The 18,744-nt window shown below is 38.8% G+C and overlaps 2 protein-coding genes across 2 annotated transcripts; one reads left to right on the plus strand and one right to left on the minus strand.

Annotated features, from left to right (window-relative positions):
- Positions 1-2,547: 2,547 nt before the first annotated feature.
- Positions 2,548-5,389, minus strand: cbln2b (cerebellin 2b precursor). The gene is made up of 4 exons (XM_068304249.1): positions 5,318-5,389; positions 4,385-4,935; positions 3,702-3,821; positions 2,548-3,605 (listed from the first exon to the last, which is right to left on the minus strand). Exons 2-4 carry the CDS (start codon positions 4,670-4,672, stop codon positions 3,408-3,410), a joined length of 606 nt encoding a protein of 201 aa, XP_068160350.1. The 5' UTR covers positions 4,673-4,935; positions 5,318-5,389; the 3' UTR covers positions 2,548-3,407.
- A 4,293-nt stretch (positions 5,390-9,682) lies between these two features.
- On the plus strand, positions 9,683-17,727 carry fbxo15 (F-box protein 15). Its single transcript, XM_068304327.1, has 9 exons — positions 9,683-10,017; positions 11,477-11,581; positions 12,210-12,446; positions 14,047-14,250; positions 14,354-14,483; positions 14,583-14,680; positions 15,554-15,699; positions 16,338-16,462; positions 16,641-17,727. The coding sequence occupies exons 1-9, from the start codon at positions 9,920-9,922 to the stop codon at positions 16,905-16,907; spliced, it is 1,410 nt and encodes a 469-aa protein (XP_068160428.1). The 5' UTR covers positions 9,683-9,919; the 3' UTR covers positions 16,908-17,727.
- Positions 17,728-18,744: the final 1,017 nt, after the last annotated feature.

Below are 18,744 nucleotides of genomic sequence, written 5' to 3' on the forward strand. Positions count from 1 at the left end.
TAACTTACACTCAGAGTTCAGAAATAAAACTGACATCCATATGATGAGAAAAGCAAGCAGCAAAGTATTCAAGGCAGGGAGATTTGCTGCACCTCCATGCTGTGAGGGGGCCACAGTGCATCCGGTGTATGTTGTCACTGCTCTAGAGTCATTAATATTAGATGATCAGTCCTAAAAAGAATGTGTTTCATGAGAATATAATCTTTATAGAAGCTTAGCAAGAATAAATAAAGCTCTAAAACTGAGAAAAGGCCATGTGAGTTTGGTTTTATAATGAAGTCTGCAAGTTCAGTAATTATCTGCATGTGGCCTACAAAGCACAGTAAAATACCATCTGTGCCTCCATAAAAAAAAAATTCCATATTTGAAGACTTATTGTACTATGGGGTGGAAACATTGTATGTTTATACACCAACATTAATTTAAAATGTGTATGGCACTATACGCTCAGCTACAAACTAAAAAAAATACGACAAATGTTTTCTGCAAAGTTGTAGAATATATTCTGGATTTTTTTTTTAAATTCAACAATCTTGCACTCAGTCCCATTTTAAGAAGTGATACACTTATATTTAATGCTTTAATCTCCATTTCTCATTTACTGTGTGCACTGGGTATGTGTTTGACGATTATCCTAATTATCTAAGGGGGATCATTTGGAAACAGACTTCCCATTCCAGCATGGGCAAAATTAGCACTTTATAGGCCAATTCACAATACTCTCCAAAGCACTCAGACTTGCTGGCAGTTTCTGCTGCTTTGTGCACTCCTATCACTGGCATCAGCAGGCCATCGGCAGGTATTTCTCTTTGTTCTCAGCTGTTGTGTTCTGTTGTCATACACAAGATGAAGGTATGGGAGATTTTTACAAGCAAGAAAGAAGAGGCAAGCCATCAAACTCAAGTTTCCAGATGGTCAAATGTATGATATTATCAATTATACACTGAAATGCTTTATGGGCCCAGCAGTAGTTGGATTTCATTCTTTACCTCCATGAAGCTCTTCTTTCAAGTTTTCCTATGTTGTGTGGCAGACACCAAGGACTGATCAAGATTCAGCAAACCAAGGATTACAATAATTGTCTCAATAAGGCTCTGAAGTCATTTGCCAATTGACATTCCTCATAAATACCTTTTTTTCCTGCTCATGTCACACTGGCTTTGTTTTAAATGGACATTTCTCTGGAAAACTGTCTTTCTGTATGGATTTTGTGATCCCAGCTAATCAGAGTTTTTTTAATCGTCATTCAAATACTTTTAAAAGAGATTGAAAGTTTATTTTAAGATTTACAGCTTAATGTTTTATAGTTGATTTCTTGCAGTGTATTCTCTCGTCACATCACAGAAGCCATTAAGACACTAGGCTTTGTACCCAGCAGTGACTGTTCCCAGAACTCCTCCTACAGATGTACCTGTTCCATTACGTACACATGCATGTACGCCAAAGCTCGGCTTCAAAAAAGGTGTGGATTGGTGTTGTGTTCTCCCCTGGAGTTAGCGTTGCTGCTCTTAAAATACACCAATGCTCAAACCAACAGCACTGACAATGTCCATAAATATAGACTGCTCCACACCAAACCTACTGCAGAAGTAAACAGAGTCTACCCTGTGGACCCATTCATGACATCACAGAGGTCAATTATGACACACTGACCTAAAAATTAAAATCAACTTAGCTGCAACTTCTGTAAGTGTTTAAAACAGGAAAGACACCATTTGGACTCCAGGCTGCACCCTTTGCTTTTGCATATCTGTCCATATCTGAATGACTCCAAACTGCTGCTAGACAAGCACTGATTTACAAAGGAGAGCAATCAGGGACAAAATCCTTTCATCACTGTGACCCTTAGGGTTTCTGCACTGGATATACGTATCCCACAACAAAGTCTATGTTAAACGATTTTTTTTTTTTAAATCAGCAGTTGAATGTATAATTTTGAACAAGTCAGCATGTATTTCGTTGGTTGTGCTCTGTAAAGTCTGTGCGGGTGTGCGTGCGGACGTGGGTGCGAGTTGAAAGATACAAAACGTGGATTTTCAAACAAGATAGCAATTGTGACAAAAAAAACAAAAAACAAATAATTCTTTTTTTTACATCAGTTCAAAGCGGATTGTCCATTAAATGTATTTATTTAATTCGGGGTTCCAGTTCAACTCTTTTCCTCTCGCCGTCGTGCGTGTATTGCAGGAAGTTGATGTTAAGTTTCAGCATTAATATCACAAATCCCCGACGAGCACAACGTCATTTTAAATTATTTAGCATCAGCAGTCACAGACATGCCGAAATAGTTAAAGAAACGTAATATACATATTCTGTATGAGTGCTGCTACCGGACTTCACTGTGAATTTCACCACCTTGGACAGAGACTAAAGCGGGCTGTGTGCTCATGCGGCCTTTGGTCTGGACAAACTTAAAACCCCTTGTTCCAACTTATCAGGGTTGTTTTTCTTTTTCTTTTTTACCTTTCAAGTGCAAACTTGTGAAAATAATAACTGATAAATGCGCTTAGCCTATAGTACAATACAATATATTTTTATTAAGCGGGACATATAGGGATTCTTGTATTATTTCCACAATGTACATTTGGTGAGCAACGTCACTGAACATTAAATCAGTCAAAGCTACGCAGATTCCGAAACGTAGAACACACAATAATGTTAATATTTACTAAATTAATTATATAATTAGATTTGAATAAAAGGGCTTAAAGTCGTCTCCGGTGGCTGAAATACGTCGCCTTTTTTTTTTTTTTTTTTTTTTTTTTTTTTAATCTTTTGATAAGCTCGTCGGCGGCCGAAGTTTGGCTTGTTTTCAGTATGTTGAGCATCCAAACGCAACACCATTGACAGCACAGAACATAAAGTAAAAACTTCCACTCGTGCAAAAAATGCCTTGGACGTGAAAGCACCTCTCCTGTGGTAGTCCATAATTCCATGTAGCCTACCTCACTTGGACGGAAACCATATATTCTTTAAGGCTATACAAAACATAAAATAGATCATAACACACTCGGCCTGTCCAGGACATAAGTTCTTGCGCTCATCGTCTTCTCATGTGTACCGTTTTCTCCAGATACACCTGTTAGTCTCTTGGCAAAGTTGGTTTCCCAAGCAGGAAAAAAAAAAAAAAAAAAAAAAATCCTCATACCCGATAAGCCCACTTCACTGGCCGATCAATACCTTAAATCATCCAGAATGCGATAAAGTTGACTGATGGATTTGTATATATTAAACTCCAAGGAAACGTTCATATTTGACTAGATAATGGACGAGTGTCGGAATATAGATATTCGTCGGCTTCCTTGGCTGACAGTTATTTAAGTCAAAAATAAATGGCATGTTGTTGTTTTTTTCTTGCTCCTCGACATAGGTAGAGTTCCGTGCGATGTAGATCACCGCAGATTAGATTATAGAGGAAAGACTAGAAAGCCTGAGAAGGTGGAGTATTTCCATCCGCCCATTAAGGTGCCCCGTTCCAGCTTCAGGTAGACGCGATCATCCCGCTCAACCATCAGCAGTACTCCGTTACTGGCAGCCTCTCTCGTAACGTCCTGGTCACCGGCGAATGCTGATATAACCGGATAATCATTCTGCATCAGGTTCACCTGCAGGAGAGGAGGGACACAAGCTTGGAGTTCAGTCTCATGTTCTGATATGTCATCTGTTGCTGATTGCGGGCGCATTACTTGATGTCTGCTCACCTGTATGGTTTGTCTGTTGTAGACCTTCACCACGTGAAAGCTGAAGCTATATATCCCCCTCCTTGGAGCCTGGAACACACTTGCCTTGAGATCAAAATGGTTGCCGATGTTCACTAATACCTGTGATCAAGAAGGATTCAGGATGAGTCTTTTTATAATACTTTCTAACACTGTTTTTATATAGACGTATTTTATGTCAGCGCAGTTAGTCAGTCAATCATGTATACCAAATGTTTTGGCTGAATTTCATTCAGTCACAGATTTGGATTGTTCCCCTAATTTGGTGCTTACAATAGGCCGCTTTCCAAAGACCTCAGGCACAAAAAAAAAGACACAAAGCGACATAATTCACAGATTTTTCTTTTGACCGAGGCCTAAATTGTATATGTGATTGATAATCCTGTGATGGTGATCATTCATTTTGGCAGCTCATCTCGTCAATTACGCACAGCATTAAGCGAGTCATTCCCAAAAGAAAACAACATTGTATTCCTAATATGAGGGATGCTTCCGATCGTATACATGGTTAAGAGTGATGGCAAATCAGTGGAACGTGAGCTAAAATAAGTTCTGCTCACCCACGGCAAATGAGACTTGAAGAGGAAATAGTGACGAGCTAAGATAGTGGCCCATCTATAAATATTTTTTTACTGTGCAAGTGAAAAATTCAGTGTACATCTGACCTGGTCAAAATAGATGGTCATAGACGTGTTGCTCATCTCGGACGGCTCGTGGTTGGTTCCTCGCACGGCGGAGAAAGCCACTTTTGCCCCAGCGGAGCGGACTGATATGCCAAGTGAGGAGGTGACCCCTCCATCCGAAGAGGGGTTCGAGTCGCACACCACTAGACACTTCCCCTCGAGAACGATAGGCTCCGTATCGTTTTGGCCGAAGCAGAAAACCACACCGCATCCCAAGAAGAGGGTCAGTGCCAGCAAGGCACAGGGTCCCGGACAGCGCGCAGGCACCATGGTTGGAGCGCTGATCCCGTGCACACTGATACAAGCCGGCAGCCCCTTGGAGGTTTATTAGTACTAGATCACCTAGTCCAGACTTACTCCCTTCTGTCTCTCTCTCTCTCTCTCTCCCTCCCTCTATCTGTGATAATGACTCGCTCTCTCAAACACCCACTGACACACAGACGCACTTAGACTCTCTCCGGCTGTGACTCCATTCCCGCCTGTGCGTCTTAGTTGATTTTGGGAGGGCATTCAGACAACTGTTGTTGGAAATCCTGATGGTTTGAGAGAAAAAGAGAATTCTTGTGTAGGAAAGCAGTAGAAATTTGTATCTTACCTTGTTTAGCCACTTCATTCTAAGTATATTTTCTGTGCGTAAAATCTCATGCGTAAAATGATTAACAGTGTCGGTTGATCTAAAATATTCTACAAATCGTCTCGATATCAACACACATTTTACATTTCACTGTTTCCTTTCATACGATGCAAAGAAAGTAATTGTATTGTCATTTTTCGTGTCACCATACTTTTTAACAAATTATAATGTCAATGGAAAATGCGTTACTGCTGTATTTCATCCTACTTCTATTTACTAACTCTGACGATAGAAGCACTTTATAGGCATTTCTGGTAAAGGAAATGTGATTCAAGACTTACCTGCGCTCTTGCTCTCGCTTGTGTTCACTCTGTCTCTGGCAGACTGAACTGAGCGCTCAGATTGCTGGCGCTAAAAAAAACAAGAGTCTCTGGGCTCCCTTTCCAGGGATAACTCACGCCCATTCTTTGTGTGTAGCCACTGCAACAAAACTCATCAGAAGTATGCCACAATCAGGATCACACACATGAAATAATAGCTTTGTTTACATATTAATCACGTGAATGTTGTCAGTTCATGGGTCCCTCGGGACAGTAGAGATGACTTGCTATCAAAGTCTGTCATTTATGCGCTGTGATTAATGCAGAATGAAAGTAAATGCAACGAATAACCTTGCTGCCGCACGTCATATTCAACACGCATGTACAGTAGCCTACATGTCGCTAATTTGAGAGTTAAGCGAGCGTTTAAAAAGTCAAATAAAGATACTTGCGCGCCATCCTGCGGTCGATTTTATTTCTGCAGAAGGTCCTCCATCAGTTGCAGTGTGGAAAATACAAACAGTAAAAAAAAAAACACTCTTAGATTGTCTGGTGTCTGGTTTGTATTCTCATATCACCAAATTATTTAACACACGCATGAACCTTCCAAATAAAAGGCGTTTAGAAATTAGGTGACAGGAATTGCCAACTTCACAGAAACTGACCCGCAGCTCTCTCCACAACCCTTGTAACATTTCCTTTTCATTCCTGTCATGTTCTCTGAAGAGCTGTGTAGATGGTCTTCGTCAGTGTTTCGCATCTCTGGAGAGTCTTAAAGAGGGTTTCACAAGAGGTGAACCTTCACATTAGACTTTTTATGAGCTGTCATTCTCTTACATAAAGATGCTGTAAGCCTCTGGCTGCATTATGGACAACCCTGGCATGAACTGAGAAAGGTACTGCATGGACATGTATTTTGCTTTGTCAGCTGAGTAAAATAGTAGGAGGGAAAGATAGCATTTCTGTCAACCCTTCGTCAGATATGTTATTTATAATTTGAATGCACATAAGCCAATTATTAAAGGGACCTTACAAGAATCCTTTACATAAGGTTTCTTGTCACAAAAAAATCATTAAAAGCATTAAAATGAGAAACAGATTGTGTCCATTAGCTACTTCTAAATGCAACATCCTTGTATAATGATCCTTAACATATAGAAGAAATTATTTTAGCTGATCCTCCCCATTTCCCACTCCATTTGCAAACACTGCACAGTCAGAGCTGACTGACAAGCCATGCAGAAGAGTGACATCAGGTATACTAGAGTCACAACTGACCCCAGGCCTGCAGAAGGACACATAGCTGCAGAAAACATCAAATGTCAAGTACGCGGAAGCATGCAAAGAGAAGGCATGTGGCCCACATGGCATTACCATACCAGAGGCTGCCATTGCCCTAAAAAGGGACTTGACTTCCATCAGGCTAGCTGATTGGCGAAACACAACAGAGTTATGGTTATTTTCCCCGACAGCTCGCAGGGCCTACTGGCTTCCAGGAATGGGGAGGTCGATTATGTTATGCGTCATAATGTGGGCCATCTGCTTTTGCAAAAAAAGAGGACTTAGCACAAGTTTTGTTAGTTTTGTGTTTTTCTCAAATGAAAATATTAATATTAGCACAACTATCACCGTGGTGTGAATTTCAATATTGGCCCATGCAACAGACATTTATTAGTAATTTTCTTGAAGGTCTCTCTATAATTGTCCTATCACTTACAAATAAAATGCATAAAGTCTGTGCTGATGTCACCATATGTTTCACAAGGTCTAACACACACCACTTTAAAATAGATATTTGTCCATCTGTCTGCCAGTCTGTCTGTTCACAGCTATAAATGACTCTTTATATTCATATCTGAAATTAGGTCAGACTCAAAACAAGTTAATTTGAGAACCTTAGAGTGGGAGGGAGTTGGATTTTGTTATGTCTGTCTTGTTTTACATCAGACATGACACAATCTCTTGAGAAGCAGAGGTGTTATGGGGCCTGGAGAAGGTTTTCTCTTTATTCATGCCCCAAATATTAGTGGCTCATTTTTACCTGTGTATATATGCATTACACTGCCTGTGAAGAAGTAAATAACAAAAATCATGCCTGTTTCTCCCCTGCTGAGCTAACAACCGGTAATCCAGACAGGGGTGGATCTAGGTTGTTTTTTTTGTAATGCAGAGGCTACATTTAATACATCTAATATCCATGTGAATTATTTATTCAGTAAGATTTTTATACATTTTAGTTGTTGTTAACTATTTGCTGCATAGCTTCAAGGACAGACACTCATAATTAAGTATACAGGTAGTCCTCAAGCATCAAACACAATTGGTTCTGAGAGGCTGTTCATTAGTTGTATTGTTCATAAGTCGTTATTTGTTATATTTTGATCTATAATCACCAGTTGAGGTCATTAAATGCCATTACTACTCTAAATATGAAAGGACTTATTAAACTTATGATGTAAAAGTCCTAAAGTCTTGAAAAACCGAGTGTATCAAATATGATGCACTTGGCTTTAAAAGGTTAAAACGGATAACTTAAATTGTTACAGTACAAAAGAACGGTTTAGAACAGAAACGCTGGCACTTATCTCACCTTTGAATATTTGTTTTCAAAAAAGATAAATTATATTAAAATATCATTCCTCCTCCCAAAAGATCAATTCATAGTCAATGGCTTTTCCTATCAAATGCTCTACGTCCACCAGATGCGTCTCCCATTTTTTGTTCTCGGGTGGTTTTTAACAAGGCTTGGGTCAAAAAGGCTTTGCTTACCTGATGCACACCTGACAGGTATTAAAATAGCAATCCTACTTAGCCTGAAAAGCTCAAGAAATATAATATCAGTTGACAAATGATACCTGATCCTCCTTCTCAAAGTCAGTGGTTTCATCCTTAGTGTTCCTGAAAACTTCTTAAAGTTCCTTGCTCTTTTGCAGTGTTTTCATTATTTTTGCTATTAGTGTTATACTATTGTTGTTATCATTATCAGTGCATATAATATTTTCAAATGACAATAATTAAATGTGTCACAATATTTCTCTGCGACAAAATATCATCTAGCAGAAGTAGTAGTATGACTCTGCATGTGTGTGTGTGTGTGCGTGTGTGCGTGTGTGTGTGTGTGTGTGTGTGTGTGTGTGTGTGCATGCGTGTGTGTGTGTGTGTGTGAGAGAGAGAGAACATTCATGCCAATCTGTAGTTTAAGACTTATCTTTTCCTAAAACATAACTGAAATGCCTCTCCTTTCCCATAAACCTAGTGTCATCATAGCACGTCAAAAATAATGATTACCTAAATGTTCACCCAAGCTTATGACAGAGTGCCCAGAGAGGAACTTTTGTATTGTATGAGGAAGTCTGGAGTGGCAGAGAAGTATGTTAGAAGGGTGAAGAAGTATGTACAGGCAGGATGGAACGGGTGGAGGAAAGTGTCAGGTGTGATGTGTGATAGAAGAGTTTCAGCTAAAATGAAAGGAAAGGTGTACAAAACTGTGGTGAGACCAGCGATGTTGTTTGGTCTAGAGACAGTGTCACTGAGGAAAAGACAGGAGACAGAGCTGGAGGTAGCAGAGATGAAGATGCTGAGGTTCTCTTTGGGAGTGACCAGGAAGGATAGGATCAGGAATGAGTACATCAGAGGGACAGCACATGTTAGAGGTTTTGGAGATAAAGTCAGAGAGGCCAGACTGAGATGGTTTGGACATGTCCAGAGGAGGGACAGAGTTTTTTAAACTGCGAGGGAGGAGGCCTAGGGGAAGACCAAAGAGGAGGTTTATGGATGTAGTGAAAGAGGACATGAAGGTAGTTGGTGTGAGAGAGGAGGATGCAGAAGACAAGGTTAGATGGAGGCAACTGATTTGTTGTGGCGACCCCTGAAGGGAAAAGCCGAAAGGAAAAGAAGACCTAAACGTTCACCCAGAAATTGCTGACCTAGTTTATATGCAAATAAAAGTATTAAGACTGTAGGATAGTGTCAAATCCTACAGAAGTAGAATAAATTCCTAGTTGTCTCCATGCGTTGCAATACCTTCAAGTATCTTAGAATGTACTGTAGTTAATTTTATCTGTTTACTTGTGTGTTGTCTTTTCTGTGTGGGTTACAATAAAAAATTGCCACTTTATAAATACGGTTCTCGCTGACATTCAAGTTGCAAATGAAAGAATATGTATATGTAATATATTATGTTGATATTAAGCTTCCCACCCAGCTCAACACTGTCCGTGGCTCTACTAGGTCACAGTCCGTGGAGCGTTCATGAACCAACCCGAAAAATTTCAAAACAATACATGGCGCTTCCTTTAATGCTCTTATTTTGAAAGTAACGCACTACCGGAAAAGATTGTCACGTGCAAGGAGAAAACTTGACCGAGTGCAACCATGACGACTAGACGCACAGTTAAGAAGAATACGAAGAAGTAGAAGGAACGTCATTTGTGTCGCCAGCGTGTGTGTGTGTGTGTGTGCGTGTGTGTGTGTGTGTGTGTGTTTATAATCTGCAGTTTATCATCGCAGCAAATGAAAAAGAAAAAAAGTTATCCAGTAAACATGGTTCCTTTTTTTATTTTTAACGTCATTACCAGGTAGAGGTTAACGTCTGTCTCAAAGGTTTCACGACTGGTGGGGAAAATGGAGGCAACCAAAGCAATAAATCCACAAGTACGGACAACAATAACATCAAAAAGAAGCAAAGCATCTGCAGCTTCCTCCAAGAGCTTCATTGAAAGGTAAATGGTCAGGACGCACATTTTCACATTCTTCACCTTTTTTTAGTTGGTACTTTTTTCAACCCGCAATTTCTTCTCAAGAACCCAACAAACGACTGTCCTCTTTTTTCTTGGTTTTAATAGAGGAAAATGAGTGAAAATACTTCACTCTCTGGCCTTATAGGTTTATGTCTTATAAGTTTACGACATAAGTCATTTTCTTGATTTTTACACACATAAATATAATATAAATGGTTAAACTTAATGTCAAAACTATGATGAGGTTTTCCAGTATTATGCCATGACAAACATGCTAAACAAATGAGCCTATGTGGCTATCATTAGCCCTGTTATAACATCTCAGCAGTGTGTGACCAGACCTATTTAATTAAAATTCTTTTTTTTCTCACATGCCCCTGGAGTGATTCTGCTGTCATCAGCATCTCCCCAGTTGGGTAGCTGCAAATCCTCTCATCTCTATTAGGATGTTTTTTGGCACATCTCTGCATTAAAAACAATCTGCATTTACAGCTGCTTTTATAAACACGTGTCAGTGCAAGTTTGTTTGTCACTTAGTCAGTGGGGAAGTCACACATAGCTGCAGAAGCTCCATGCAGTTCCTTCAGGATCTGTGAAATTACAGCTAAAAGCTAATGAAAGTTTGTTAATGATGCCTCTGGTCTTCTGCTCCTGTATGTTCATGGATACTGTGCCTTTCCATCAGATTATGTGCAATCAGACACACCTGATCAGTATTTGAATAACAAATTTTCTTATAATGACAAAAATGAATGTGCTATTAGTGCTTTCGTGAATGCAACAACGCAGTGCAATAATGACAGTTTTCTTGTTTTATTTTTGATGTCCCAACATGTTCATATTTCCTCAGAGACATTACAGTATATCATCTGAGTTACTTGAGATTTGGGTGCTTCTTCCTTTGCTTGCTTGTTCACATCTTGGATCTCACACCTTAATTCATCACTTCCGTGACAAAAGGCCTTTTTTGACACCATTTTATTTTATATTGACATATTTGGTGGGATGGTGATGCAGTACGTAGTGCTGACGGTACCAGGTTCAATTCCTTTCTGTGCCGTTTGTATGTTCTCCCTGGCAGTGATGAGGCAGATAAGAGGCTATAGATGAGACAATTGCATTCGTGTCATCTGCAAGAAAATGGATGGATGAATATTGAGCTGATTTATTTCAAACAGCTGAAATAAATCAACTGAAAATCTGCAGAGTTTCACTGAGTACTGAATTTCATCATTCTGTTAGGTACACCAGGTATGTTAAACAAGAGCATCTAAACAGGATATTTAATTTTGCTTCTAAGAGTGTATGATGACATTACAAAGAAGTCTGTCGAGAACTCATTTCTCTCAAGTGCTTCTGAAGAACTGCTTGCTCAACAACAGTTGGAATGAAAATGCTGGTGTCACTTTGTTGTAGTGATATTTAATTATCCTTTCTCTAGAATGCCGTCTGAGATTCTGACAAAGATCTTGTTGTACCTGGATGTATCTGCTCTGTTCAACCTTGGCAATGTCAATAAGTACCTACATCGGATTGTCAATGATAAGTAAGTATCAGTAAGGGGATGTTCATGTAACAAAAACAATGCATTTATACAACTATGTGTGAGAAATACAAAGTACCAATTAGTAAGAATTTTACTTTTGTAAGAAATTGATCCATCCTATTTTAGACAAAAGTGAAACAAGTTCATCAGTTTCCCAAAGCCGATCCCATAACCTACTAAAACTGAAAATATTCACATTTTAGAAACTGGAACCAGTTATCTTCAAACATTTATTTTCACAGTTGAGTGGCCCTCAACCTACTTATTTAGTTTTCCCCCCTAAATCTTATTATGCAAAATTGGTGTAATGCAAACTAAAACCAACCAGACTCACATCACCTGCCAGAGAACCACCTCCCTTGTGAGATCTTATGTAAATTGCATGAAGCCTGAAGTATAAATTGTGTCAGAAGTTTGGTTTTTAGGTGGCATATAGACAGGAAATGACACTTATTCTTTCTCACTTGTCTTTAAATGAAGAAAAAGTAATTTACACTGCAAGAGCAAGGCAGGATATTTTTCTGGTGTTTTAGAATAGCAGAGCTGTAACAAAAGACACATTTTAATCAGTTTTGTTAATTCTCAAGTTCACACACAATAATCTCTGTCATTTAAACTGTCAATACAGCGTTCTCTGGAAAGGGATATACACGGCAGAGTTTGAAAACTGTAAGAAAATAAAACCTAAATGCATAGACAAGCTGCTGAAGATGGCCACAGTGGAGGAGAATGATCAGGCCCTGGGCTATTGGAAGTGGTTGTACTTCAGAACTGTGGCTGCATATGACATGAACAAGTGGAAAAGACAACTTCAACACATAAACCTGTACACTGGGCTGCCCAGCCAAACAGAGAAGATCCTCAGGTAAGAGTGAGGTTAAAAAAAAGTGTCTCTTGAAAACCATGTAGACGTTTGAGGTGTATGATTCGTCAAAAGGATGAGCCTCTTCATTTCACTCGCCAAGAACTTGACATCTGACAAGTGTTGCTTGTTAGTTGAGCTAGTTGAGGCCTTTGCATTTATATTAGCATTGCTTTTATTTGAACTCCTCAGCTATTAAGGTTGAAAAAAAGGACTCATTTTTTCTCTAGGAATTCTTATGTTAAAAAGTTGTATATTTTATAATGTGCTGTTTTTCCTCATATCAGATGAGCAAAAGTGCTTTGATAATACTTAACCATGCTGTTATCTACTGTTTGTCATCTGTATGATGTCATTAGCTATAGGAAGGAGCTCTGTGAGGTATCATGGGAGCATATGTACTATTTGCGGTCAGCAAACTGTAAAGCTTTTGGAAATCCACCCTTGCTGTCAAGAAAGTTCAAGGATAGAGAAACTAGAGGACAGTTCAAGCTGCCGGCAATCGAAAACAAAGTTTGTTTTTCATATCATACTTAAAGACACTTTCTTATTAAAGGTGAGAAAGGAGGTCTCAGTCTAAACGCGATGTCTGCTCAGGGGTAAACCAGCACTGAGGAAAGCTCCCTTGCCACCTCTGCTGCGGTTTCTGTGTTTTTATAACCTCTGATTAGAGGCTGTGCAGCACTCAATTTTGAGTTCTGTGGCAGTCGCTGTGGTGCAGAGGGGAAGTACAAATAATTGTGTTCCTTCCAGAAGCTGTCTGAATTGTTGAAATAAATTACCAAGCAAATCACGGCCAAAACAAGCAAAGACGCCTACAGACACACACACACACACAAACACACACACACCTTCCTCTCCCCTCCTCTTCCCAGACAGTTCCCCATGGGGGGTTGTCTGTTAGAGACACTGAGGAGCATGCGATTTACCTTGGTAATAATCATTTCACAAGACATCACACATACAGACAATGCAGAGTGAAATCCCTTGGGTCATCTGAGGCCTCCCGGGCTGCTCCAGTTTTTAGCGTTGTTCCTCCGCTTAATTGATATCGGATGGCGCCTCAACGAGACATCAGCTGCATCACAGCAGGGGCAGCCCTGAATCACAATTTAGACAGAATTGGATCGAGAGATTTATCACAGCAGCTGCACTTTGATTTCATTTGTTGCATATCATTTTATTTACTAGAACAGCTTAACTGCAGAATGGTCATTAATTTCATTGTTCACCCAATATAAACAGTCTCCTTCACCCAACCATGTGAATTTAATTCAAATGTTGAAACATGTGGCTATTAAAGAATTTTAAGTGAGTTAATTCTCACTTTATAATAATATCAAACTATTAATTTCAGCTGTCCTTCTGCTTTTGTTTATGTTTGTATTTATGACACCACCCCCACTGCTGCAGTCATGCAAATTTCCCCACTGTGGGAGTATTGAAGGTTTATCTTATCTTATCTTATCTTATCTTATCTTATCTTATCTTATCTTATCTTATCTTATCTTATCTTATCTTATCTTATCTTATCTTAAACCACATCTCACTCTTTATTGCAATAATTACAATGATATTCCTGCATTGCATTATGTTTTTACAGAGGTTTGCACATCACATGGGAGCTGACCGTCTCTGATAAGTCAGGGCATAAGGGCACACATGAGTTGAGCCAGGCCCTGTTCTCGGAGACTTCTGTGACTCTGTGCTGGAGCAGAGGAGACTGTTTGCCCAGCTACCAGCACATTTCCACCCTTCAACTCCACGCTGTCAGGAAGATAGCCCTCAATTGCACAGGCCCATATAAGTAAGACAGCCTTGCGTCTATCTCTAGACAGTCCCTCTTTCTAAGTCTGTGCTTCCCTGTTTCACTCAGTGAAAATTTTTGTTTTCTCTTCTTTCCCTGGCAGACCTGGTTTGAGGTCCCTCATGGCAGAGATAGACGTGCAGACTTTCAGTCAAAGCATGCGGGTCATCGGCCAGGACAGACTGGTTGAACTGTGGCTCCTGAAACCTGGCATTGTCCTCGGCATCTGGAAGGCAAATACATGCAAATACACAAGCAGATGTGGCTTTTGTTAATATCTGTTTGTCTGTTGCAGTGAAAGTGTAATGACTAATCTGTCTCTCTTTTTGTAGGATCAGGGCTCCATTGCTTTTTTGATGTTGACACTCCACTTCCACAAGCTGGTGGAAAAATGCACCCAGGGATACCCTTGTAGGCTGCTCTTGAACAGGTACCGTTTTATGCACATGCTTACACTCTGTGCAAAGTATCACCATCGACGAGTTAGGGCTTGAATGAATACAGGATTCAATTCGTGCGCATGATGTGATCCATCTGTGATGCACAGCAGGGAGGAATTTGAAGTGTCCACATCACTAACGCCTGTATTTCACCACCATGTTGGAAAATTTTCTTGTCATGTGTAACAACAGACACATCAAACTCAAGTCATTGCTGGTCTCTTTTCCAAGAAATTAATTTCAGAAGTAGACTTGAACTTATTGATAACCATGAAACATCAGATTAATTTGAAAAATTGGCTTCTGTTCTGTTTAATTTGGTTCCAACCAAGGGGTCTGAACCCTGGAAGAACTCAGGAAAAAGAAAAGGGGATGACTTTTGCCAAAAACACAGATCAACAATATAATTTCAGTTGATAATAGGCTAATACATAAAGTCCCTGTTATCAGGTTGATAATTAATTACAAGCTAAAAAGATAAGAATCACTTTTTAGTCAACCTTTGTAAACCTTTATCTGCACTAACCTCTGAGGAAGAGTGAAAAATAATTAAATCAAGGGGTAAAAAGCTTTGGATCCACTGCATCAAAGCATGTAGTGTTCCCATTTTGAAAATCTATTATATAATAAGCAGTAATATTTAGTATTGGGGTTGCTTGAAAATGAAGGTTTGACTTTTAAACTTCGGTGTAGTGTGCTTATAGTCCCCTCTACTGGTTTCTTGTGAGATTGCAGTGTTTTAACACATTATGATTACAGTTTGCTGAAGGAAAGAAGCTCTGAAACTCTCAATGGAAAACTTTTTACCTCATGTCATAATGTCATTAAAATTCTACTGTCAGTCACTTTTTTTCGTCCTCCAGCAGTGAGGTGGATCCAACCGTCAGACCCCCTATTGATGATGTAGACCCTGAATATGGTCTCCATGGCTACCAACTACAGCTTCTCCTCCATGACACTGTACGCGAGATTGTGTCTGGGAGCTTCTCTCAGCTCCACTGCAAAAGAGGTAATTAATTTATAGCTGACTTTTATCTCATTAAGAGGTGTAATGATGTGCATTAACTCAGAGGAAAACAGAGCCAGGTTTATGTCAGATAGTGAGAATTGGCTTGATTAGTTGTGGCTTGTTTTGATCTTATAATGGATCTTTGTATTTGTCGTGCCTCTATTTCCAAAAGTAAAACTCAGATCAGCTCCAAAAATCTTTTTCTTCCTTCCAGGGAAGGTGAACTCTGACATCTGTCTCCTTAGCTCAGCATATAGTTTTCTGTGAAATCATTTTGAAATTGCTCAGTCCCCTTAAACATAGTGATGGTATGGAGTCTAGGTATTATAATTATGCCACATTTTTTCTTATTCTGTTGTTTTACATTAAAATTATTATTTTATATTCCTATTCCTAGTTCTTATTTTTCTTCATTTCTAATATTATTCAGTGAACCTTTTATAGAAGAGTCTTTACAAGGCTCTGCCCTGTTATGACATCACATGAGTGTGTACAAATAAAATCTATGATAGGTGATCGTCTCGTCTGTTTTTCAACAACCTACAGATTGATATGTTTGTTCAATGACTTTACTAAAAAGCTGAAACTCTTCCAGTGATGCTTTTAGCTTGAACTCGTGTGTCGTTGTCTTTGAACAGTCCATATCTGTGACGGCCTCATTCAGCTAACTGCCATCAGGACAAAAGACCTGTCTCAGCACATTCCGCTATCAGGCATCATCACCCTGCCTTGGAGTAGTGAGGTCCTGCAGGGTGCAGTGCAGGTACAACACTGTTAGGGAAAAAGCATGCATGCTCAAAGCATGTGAAGTATTTTGCTAACAAGGGTTCAAAAGTGACTTTCCTATTACAATGATTACGGATCTATTAAAACCTTAATTTCAGAATAATTTCTTCTTCGCCACAGACCACAGGTGTTGATTTGTGTTTATTTTGTCCTAGAACTGCTGCATTATGAATCTGACACTACTGGACGAATTCAAGACACCTTTCTGGTGTGTTAGCTCCCCTGTTTCAGTGACAGCAGAGGATACGTCTGTATCCTTCGACTGTAGTGGGGACCATTTCCTGATCCATTACAAGGACCCAGATGGTCAAGTGGAGATGAAGCTTATATGGATGGAGGAACAAAAGCGGTTCTTCCTCGTCAGCTTAGTTGTTTCAGTGACTGTTTGCAAAGTCAATAAGCATTTCAGTCGTAATTACTGAACATGTAGTCTTTCTGTAACTACTTCTGAGGTTTTGATATCATTAAGGCTGGACGTGTTAGCTTTTTAATATTTTAATCAAATTGAGGAGTTTACATGGTGTTGTGGTCGTCAGCAGTTACATTTCGATTTTAAATCCAAACATGTCGGAAAACTGTCCATTCTGTTCTCGCAGAGAAGCTGTTTTTCACTGCTCCCTACACTGTCAGAGACTCAAAAATCTGTACCTGTTTTTAGAGAGAATCTTTCTCTCATTTGGTACTATATTTGACAAACAAGTATACATCATTGGTTTTAAACAAAGGAAGAATCAAAAAAAGGAGCGGCAGACTTTAAACTTCCTTAAACGTCAAGCAAAGATGGCGATTTCTTTGAGCAGAAGGTTCACCAGACTGCTACGCAGATGCCTTTTCAAGAAGAATATGTCAAACAAGGATCAGAATCGATTTGAACTATTTCAGAGGTCTAAATTATTTAGATACCTTGAAGAACTTGTGGTGTGTCAAGGATGTCTTATGTTCCGTGTTGAGTGCGAAACTTGTGTTCAGTCATTGGTTAGTTGGTTCGGTAAAACATCTTTTATTTAAAAGATGCATTCTAACTAATCCAAAGGGAATAATCAGTCTGAGGATCCTGACTGAGACACTGCATGTATTAATCTTCAAGTACTTTTGTGACAGTTCTTTTTTTGTTTTGTTCAAAATGTCATTTTTTTTAATCAGAGCATTCAACAAACCAGTTTTCGATTGAGTCATACTTCACAAAAGCAAAAGTAAACAGACCGCATTGTATGATTATAATTACATTTTGTTTAGTTTATTATTTTCCTACTATTGATTGTTTTTGAATGTGAATTTCACGTGAATGTGTTTATTTTGCAATTTTCTTTTTTGTGAATAAACCTGGTTTAAAAAAAAAAGAATTTAACATATAATTTGAACATTATTGATAGTTTCATGATCTAAGAGATTTATTTTCTATATCTAACTGACTAAGTGTTCAGATGATCAATACAGTATAGAATGGATTTAATAAATAATTTGGGATATGCATAAAAAAATTTAACTTAGACTGAACTGAATTAACTGTGATGTTAAAGTTTATATCCTTTATCATCATCATTCTCTTTTACTGTATTTCCTACTGCTTTATTTACTACTACCTGTATTTTATTTATTTTCTACTACTTTATTTACTACTACTTTATTTATTTAATACTACTCTATTTACTACTGTCTACTCTGTATTTAAATCATGTCATTTTAGGTTGTATTTTGCTCAGTCTTAAATTATATCACCACTCCATTAGTCATAGAAATATACCTTAGATGGCTTTTGTGCATGAAGGAGAAAATACTATATAAATGCTGCCACAGGATGTATGAGGAATGGTCTTCAGTCACAGATGCTTCCTTAATTGGGCCAACAGTAGCTAAAGAGAAAGGTTTATTGACATTCTATCCTTTTATTAATAATTCATGTTATGTTTATTGCTGTCATGCTTTTGGCATTTCTTCTCTTGTATCATCATTTACCAAGATCTTTGCAGACACAATAGTGTCCACAACTTCGAGCAGCTGCTTTTAAATATATTCAAGGAAAAGAACAGAAGCACTGCATGGTTTTGTTTGATTTAAACAAATCAAGTATGTTTCGTTTTCTCATGGCATTTATATTTGAACTACCACTTCACTTAAATTATCCAGCACTATGCAATAACTTTTAGAAGAAAATTGACTTTAATGTCCACACCCTGAGCAAGTCTGGTGACAGCGATAGAATTAGTGTGGGAGGAATTGTTGGAAAACGGTTGTCTCGCAGCTGATGGGCCAGCGCTG

Source organism: Antennarius striatus, chromosome 20 (genome assembly GCF_040054535.1).
Source record: "Antennarius striatus isolate MH-2024 chromosome 20, ASM4005453v1, whole genome shotgun sequence".
Taxonomy (NCBI): domain Eukaryota; kingdom Metazoa; phylum Chordata; class Actinopteri; order Lophiiformes; family Antennariidae; genus Antennarius; species Antennarius striatus.